This window comes from Orycteropus afer, unplaced genomic scaffold (assembly GCF_000298275.1).
Source record: "Orycteropus afer afer isolate SDZICR_OR568_19922 unplaced genomic scaffold, OryAfe1.0 scaffold00266, whole genome shotgun sequence".
NCBI classification, from domain to species: domain Eukaryota; kingdom Metazoa; phylum Chordata; class Mammalia; order Tubulidentata; family Orycteropodidae; genus Orycteropus; species Orycteropus afer.
Genome location: NW_006921853.1, coordinates 4,003,780 through 4,011,777, shown reverse-complemented (window position 1 = coordinate 4,011,777; position 7,998 = coordinate 4,003,780). Strand labels below are relative to the sequence as shown.

The following is a 7,998-nucleotide window of genomic DNA, read 5'->3' as shown; positions in this document are numbered from 1 at the left end:
GGGGGGGGCTTCCTAAATGCCCACTTCTCTTTATCCATCTAGGGACCTTAAAGGGCACTTCTTGTGGAATGGCTTTCCTTAGCCCCCAGATCTGCGACAGATCTGTGCCACCCTGTATCAAACTTTACCACAGCTTCATCTCAGGGGATTGTAACTGTCCACTTGTTTGGCTTCTACTGCGAGCTCCTCAGTGGGGCTGGTCCGCGGGATAGGGCTTAGTGCAGGGAAAGTGTACCATCAACTTTCCCTGAGTGCATGATGAGTATCTAGTGGGCTGGGGGTTTTATTGTTTGCTAAGACTCCACTGTTACCTGGATGAGGAAGAGTACACTCAGTATGTGCAACCGGAAAGCAGCAAGGGCCAATGACAGCGTGGGGAAAAGGGTTCCCCACAAGCAAGACTGCACTGGGGAGTGAGAGGTTGCCAGCCCTGGAAGAGGTTTCATAATATAAAATATTGGGACTCATCTCTTATAAATGTGACTGTAGACCCAGAGAGGGATGGAACCTGCTCAAGCTCATGGCAGGAAACAAACCCAGGTTTCCACTAGATCCTGCTCCATATCCGACAGAGGACAGACCATTAGCTGAATGTCAAGGATTTTTGAAAAGGAAATCAGGCTCTTGGCACTCAGTGGGGAGTGTGTGATATGGTCAACTAAGGTGGGTATTAGGAGCTCTGGTAGCATAGTGGCTAAAGCACTTGACTGCTAACCAGAAGGCTGGCGTTTCAAACCCACCAGCCACTCCTCGGAAGGAAGGTTGGGCAATCCTACTTCCGTAGTGATACTGCCTCGGAAACCCAAGGAGGGGTCGCTATGAGTGTGGGCTGACTTAACAGCAAATAACAACACTCAACATTTTCCCTCCTTCTTTCATATGCTAATAGCACCCCCACTTTGACTTTGAGGGAATCACCTGCCCTTAAATGTATACACTTTGGTAAGAAGGCTAATCAAGGTGCCCTGCCCTTCCACAAATTAGGATGGACCCAGGCCTAGAGCTAGGTCTTCTGGAATTCTCTCTCTGGAATTTGCATCTTGAGCAGAGTTCAAAGCCTGAAGAGGTCGGAAGCTAATTCACTGTAGAGCCCACCCATTATTTCCTCCCCTGAAATCCCCCAGAGCACCACCCACTCTGATAATGGGATTTCCCTTTGAGCCATAGATACAAACCCCCACTTCCTGTCCTGCTTAAGTACGCTGCATTTGGTTTCTGCTGCTTAAGATACAAGACTTCTTTGTGATACAGTCACTTCTTACTAAACTGAATTCCTACTGTCCCCTGTTATCTATCAACAATGCCAGCCAATCTCTTCTTACCATCCTGTGGTCCCCCGGCATCCCTTCTTCCTCCCAAAGAGAGAAATTTAGGGAGACATTGATGGGAGAGATGAGGTCTTGAATGCATACCTGAGGGTGAGAAGAAGAAACAACCCATGTCATGACGACAATGCAATGTGTGCCTTGTCCACTTTTTAGAAATGATGACATTCTAGGACTTAATTGTCCAAGACCTTATCAGTGGTGAGAATTATAGTTAACAGTTAGTTCTTACTGCACATCAGGTGTTGTGTATACTACAGTCAGGGCTGCTTCTCACTCCTCAGCCCCAATTCCATGGCCGCCATCATTAATCATTGACAGTCCTTTTCCCCAATGAGCTCTGACAAAAGTCCCTGAATCCTTGTCAAACTGCTGTAGGCAGCCATTATCATCAATCAAAGTTTGCAAAAGAATATTCTAGAATAATTAGAATATCCTACTTCCAGGTATTAGTTCCTTGAGGGCAGAGATGCATCTTTGTCTTCTTTGTTATTATGAGTGCCTGATATTGGCACTCTGTAGGCATTCCAATGTATTCAACCTAAGTTTCTACCAACTCTAAGAGGCAGGCATTAACATCACCACACTGAAAATGAGACAAATGAGGTTGAGAAAGGTGACATCATTTTCCTAAGGTAGAACCAGGACGTGACAGAGTCAGGCTTTGAATTTGGGTCCAACTCCAAAGTCCAAGGTTTTTCCACCATGTCTCACTGCCTTCTTCTCTGGCAAATTTATATTTAAAATTTCAAAATCTTGCTTCAAAGTAATGGAGAAGGGGGGAGGCAGAAGGGCACTGAATGGAGGTATGAATTAGGAATGAAATTAGTTGTGAGTTGATAACTGTTGACACTGGGTACGAGGTATATGGGGATTCATTGAACTATTTTTTTTTCTACTTTAGTATATGTTTGAAATTTCCAAAAATAAAAAGTTTAAAAGAAATTTCAAAATCTTATGCCCCAATCCCATGCTTTGTCTTTTACGGAATATTTAAGAGACCAGAACAATTTGATATCACTCCTACTCTTCTCCAGGACTGGTATCAGCAAAGTGAAACCGAACATTTCAGCAGTTGTCTAAATATAGGTTATACCCTAAGGTTATAAAACTTTCTGGGATGGCTCCAGGCCGGGAATTGAACTCACACCTGTGGCTTCCAGCCAAACAAAGGGGAACATTTACACCAGGTAGGTACGCTCCTTAGAGCGATCCATCATGGGAGATCCGAAGGGCAGTGTTTGCACAGGAAGATGGCTCAGAGGGCAGGAATGCATAGGAAAAGACACAGGGAAAAGATGCTAACCACAGGGAGGAAGTGGGAAGAGAGCTGTTACATTGTGGGGATTGTGATCAAAGCCATGAAACAAAATGTGTATGAAGTGTTGTATGGAAAATGAATTTGCTCTGTAAACTTTCACCCAAATGACAATAAAAATAAATAAATAAAAGTACTCTTATTTAAAAAAATAAAAGTATTAATAACTAATGACCACATGTACGTGGTGAGCAATGGCATGCCACCTCGGCTGAAGCATCTGCATGGCTGAAAATTTCATAGCCACTAAAACTAACTAGGGCTCATAGTAACCCTATAGGATAGAGTAGAACTGACCCATCTCCCACCCCAGAAAAAAAACAAAACACCTGATTAAGAAAGCTGGGTAGCAGCATTTATACATGATGTGTGAAAAAAAAAATAGTAAAACAAATGGTAATACATTGCAATCAAAATCATGTTAAAAATGCATATGTATGTAGGTTAAAGGAGCTCTGGTAGTGTAGTGCCTAAGGCACCTGACTGCTAACCAGAAGCCTGGCAGTTCAAACCCACCAGCCACTCCTCAGAAGGAAGGTTGGGCAATCTACTTCTGTAGTGATACTGCCTCAGAAACCCAAGGAGGGGTCACTATGAGTCAGGTCTGACTTGATGGCACATAACAACAACATGTAGGTTAAGGCCTAGAAGAAAATATATTAAAGGTATTAGTCCTATTAAGGAGCTCTGGTGGTGCAGTGGATAAGGCATTTGGCTGCTAACCAGAAGGTCAGTGGTTCAAACCCACAAGCTGCTTCATGGAAGGAAGAGGAGGCAATCTATTTCCATAAAGACTTAAAGCCTTGGAAACCCAATGGGGGTTGCTATGAGTTGGAATTGACTCCACAGCAGTTATTAGTGCTTTTTGGTTATTAGTGCTATTATTAGTATTGTACAGTGGAGGAAATGGTAGCATAGAGAGGAAACAGGACTGGTCACCCAGCTCGACCATGCCAGAGCCATCTTGCACCCAACACTCATCTGCCCCTTCCCCAGCAGCAGAGCCAGCTCCTTACCGGGAAGTGAAACCAGAATTCAAAGCAGGATCTGTCTGGGGTGACAGCCGTGTTCCCACTGAGCTCCTGTCTCCCACTCGGGAACAGCCCCCGGCTTCGGGTCCTGTGGCCATCTAGCTGCAGGGTGTAGGTGAGATTGGCAACCAGGCGCCCTGGCAGGGTGGAAAGGGCGGAGTTGAACAGTGGAGGGTCCTGGGCCACTAACCGGATGTGGGATGGGCGGGGCTCTAGGAAGAAGAACAGCACTGACCTCGGTACTCGGGGAGGAGAGGCTTCACCTGGAAACAGACAGTGATGTTCACCCCTTCCTTCTTCCTGTTACTGGCTGAGTAGGAGCACTCCACTTCGTGCACTGGGATCTCAGCTGGGGAGAAGGCCATAGTGGTGATGACATCCACCACTGGCCGTGATCTGTAGAGCAGAAAGCAAGCGTGGCTTCCATGCACCTCCTCAATCAGATGCGAGGGCTCCCCCTGCCACCATACACAGCCCAGAGGACTCTCCTTACAAATTCACTGATTCCAACTCATAGTGACTCCCGTTGGGTTTCCAAAGCTGTAAATCTCTATGGAAGTAGACTGCCTCATCTTTCTTCTGCGGAGTGGCGGGGGGCTTTGAACCACTGATCTTTTGGTTAGCAGCCAAATGCTTTAACCTCTACATCACCAGAGCTCCTTTTCTCCTTCCTAAAGCAGACTTCAGGGTCACTGTTTCCTCTCAGTAATTATAGCAATTACCGATCAGGGCTCCCCACTTCATCCTAGCACTTTCTGAGCCACTTCCTCTGAGTTTTCAAAATGAGAAACCATCTCAAGCTTCTCTGCTCACAGCCCTTCAGTGATGACACATGATGTCTAAAATAAAACCCATATTTTCACCATACACACCACATTGCCTGACTCTCCAGTTTCATCTCCCTGGGCTTGCCATGTTCTAGCCACACTGGCCCTCAGTTCTTTGAACACATCAAACATCTGCCTGCCTTACAGTCGTGGCAGACCCTAGGTTTTCTACCCAGAAAGCTCTCACCCCAGAGCTCTGCAGCCATCTCCTCTTTCAAGTTCCAACTTAAATCTTCAGAGAGGCCCTTATGGCCCCCTGATCTATAGTGGGGGCCCCTTGTGAGTCTCTCTCACAGTACCCTGTTCATTTCTTCCATAGCACTTATCACAATTTGGAATTACCTGTTTATTTGTTTAATTTTAAAAAATTATTATATATTGTGCCACCCACACACCATGTGCCCAACGCCTGGTTCAGGTTCAGTGTTTAAGACATTGTACCAAAGCAGCAGCCATCAAGTCGGTTTGGACTCACGGCAACACCCTGTGTGTCAGAATAGAACTGTGCTCGTAGGGTTTTCAATGGCTGATTTTTCAGAAGGAGATCACCAGGCCTTTCTTCCAAGGTACCTTTGGGTGGACTTAAGCCTCCAACTCTTTGGCTAGCAGCTGAGTGCATTAACTGTACCACCCAGGGACTCCTATGACATAGTAGGTGGCCAGTAAATATGTATTCACTATATGATGTCATGGGAGCTCTGGTGGTGTAGTGCCTAAGGCACCTGACTGCTAACCAGAAGGCTGACGGTTCAAACCCACCACCCACTTCTCGGAAGGAAGGTTGGGTAATCTACTTCCGTAGAGATACTGCCTCGGAAACCCAAGGAGAGGTCGCTATGAGTCAGATCCAACTTGATGGCATATAACAACAACAACAACAATATGATGTCATGGGAGCCCTGGTGGTGTAGTGCCTAAGGCATGAGACTGCTAACCAGAAGGTTGGCAGTTCAAACCCACCAGCTACTCCTTGGAAGGAAGATTGGGCAATCTACTTCCATAGAGATAACCTACTACCGTTGAGTCAGATTTGACTCACAGCGACCCCTCTTTGGGTTTCTGAGGCAGTACCACTACGGAAGCCCTATGCTACCAGAGCTCCCTCCATAGAGATACTGGCTCAGAAACCCAAGGAGGGGTCGCTACGAATTGGATCTGACTCAACGGCAGTGAGTTTGGTTAGGTTTATATGATGTCACATGTTCTCCCAACAACTCTTAAGATATGGGTAAGGCGGAGGATGCCATCATTATCTCAAAGATGAGGAAACTCAAGTCTGAGAAGTTAAGTAACTGGGGTAAGGTCATTCAAGTTGTACCTGGCAGAGCTTCAACGTGAACCCAGATCACCAGGTTCTAATGTTGTGTCTTTATTACACAATGTTGCTTCTCTAGGAGGTTTTAGTGTCACTTAGGCCTGTGTTCAAATCCCTGTTCTGCCACTGACAAGTGACTATGTAACCTGGAGTGAGACATGTAGCCTCCATAAATAGAGAACCTCGCTCACGGGTTGGGGTGAAGACCAAATGAGCTAATGTCTATGAAGCATTTAGCACAGTGCCTACAACAAAGTGAACATTCATAGGAGAGCTGAAGTTACTCTTAGGTGGGACTCAGAAGTTCCATCTCACCTCAGTATGATCACCTGACCCTGTGCTCCCACAGCCACATCCGCCAGGCCATCACCTCCAAGGTCCTTCACCCCGTGGATGGAGCGTCCAAACCACCGAATTCCCGACAACACCTGGCTCCCCTTTATCCGCTGAGAGCAAAACAGAAATTCATGCCAAGCTGGGGAGAGGACAGGTTAGAGGAAGGGAAGAGTCAGGCTGGAGAGTGGGTCTGGGAATAGGTTTATGGCTGGTAGGTAGGGAGGCTTCACCTGGCTTGGCTGGGGGCTGAGCCCACCATGTCGCCCATTGAAGATGTACAGAGTCCCCTGCTCCTCCAGTGGGGCTCCCACAGCAACGTCCATCAGTCTGTCCCCATTGAGGTCTGTCAGGGCAGTGATGGCTGCTCCAAACCGTCCAAGGGGGTAGCCAGGATCACCCTGCAGTTCTGAGACCACTTTGAACTCCAGCTGGGAAGGAGCCAAGGAGACAGATCAATGCACTCAATCACTCAGCAAACTTCTATAGAATGTGGCATGTGTGACTGTGAAGAACACTAAAGAAACGTAAGATGGTGTCATCCAGCTCCACTTCCATCTGGGTGACCTTGTGGCTTTGGAAATTTACCTAATCTTGCTGAGCCTCAGTGTTCCTATTGGTCAGATCCAGCTTATAGTATCTCAGAAGGTGATTGTGAGGATCAAATGAGGTCAGATAGGTATCAAATGTTGGACACTGGATCTTGCACACAGTCCGCCCCCAATAAGTATGAGCTACTGCTTATCTGTTGTTTTGAAAGTTTGATTAACACATGATCAGACACAGAAAGTTTTTCAGAATAATTGGGACCTGAATAAGTCTAAGAACCTCTGCTTCTCCCCACCTCCTTGGCTCACTGTCCTCCTGGTCCCCACCTGTTTTTTATGGTAGACGAACACTCGGCCTCCTCTCTGGTCCCCATAGAACATAGGGGCTCCAACCAGCAGCAGCTCTGTCTCTCCATCTTGGTCTACGTCAACGCCACACAGCTCCCCACCAAAATAAGAGCCAATCTGTAGGAAGAGGAAGATGTTTGAGGAAGAGCCAGGGATCTCAGGAGATGGTTGGATACCTCTTTTCCTGTCAGCCACACCAACTGCATCTTCTTCCAGTTCCTCAAATACAGACTCAAATTGTGAGTCCTCCCTTAGAGCCTACATGAATAGGACAAGTTGAGTTTTTTGAGGTTTAGTTTCTTAATGGAAACTAAATGAAGATGACAAAGCTTACTTGAGAGGTCTTTGGGGGGAGCAAATGTGATGATGTTTGTATGGGGCTTGAGCCATATAGTAAATGGATGAGTGTTCAAATAATAGCACGGACTATAACGAATGTCACACACAGCCCCTGCTCTGCACACACCCCTTGGCTATGCTCACCTGGTTCCCGTCTATTTTCTGGACTTGGCTCCAGTGTCCTCTGCCCTTTGGCTCTTGGAAGAGCAGTACCTGCCCCATGTGCTGGTACCGGGGGGCTCCAGCCGCCAGCAGCGATGTTTGTCCCTGGGACAGCAGCCAAGTCACTGAGTAACCTGAGGAGCAGGAGAGTGAGGGGCTTGGGGTTAGGCACACAATGGCTGCTAAAAGGAGGGAAAACTCGGAGGGAAGGGGGCTGAGGCCCTGGGAAACAGGGCTAGTAGCAAAGAGCCACCGAGATGGCCAAGAGACCTCCCCTAAGACAAGCAGCCATGTGCTTTGAGTAGTTCCATGTGCACCCCAGGAAAACACGGCCATGAATCACAGGACAAACATGGTGCATCTCTCTGAGGCTCAATAACTAAGGACTAGCAAGGGAGGCAGTATCACTACGGAAGTAGATTGCCCCATCTTCCTTTCGAGGAGTGGCTGGT

General features: G+C 47.1%; 1 protein-coding gene across 1 annotated transcript in view; it reads right to left on the bottom strand.

The window, feature by feature from the left end:
- Positions 1-7,998, bottom strand: part of ITGAL (integrin subunit alpha L) — a 54,527-nt gene that overhangs the window by 24,323 nt on the left and 22,206 nt on the right. The window contains exons 12-18 of the mRNA XM_007950300.1: positions 7,529-7,680; positions 7,025-7,162; positions 6,383-6,580; positions 6,132-6,262; positions 3,910-4,070; positions 3,660-3,811; positions 1,323-1,412 (exon numbers count right to left, since the gene is read on the bottom strand). Of these exons, the coding sequence (XP_007948491.1) occupies positions 1,323-1,412; positions 3,660-3,811; positions 3,910-4,070; positions 6,132-6,262; positions 6,383-6,580; positions 7,025-7,162; positions 7,529-7,680 (1,022 nt within the window). The remainder of the gene's footprint in view (positions 1-1,322; positions 1,413-3,659; positions 3,812-3,909; positions 4,071-6,131; positions 6,263-6,382; positions 6,581-7,024; positions 7,163-7,528; positions 7,681-7,998) is intronic.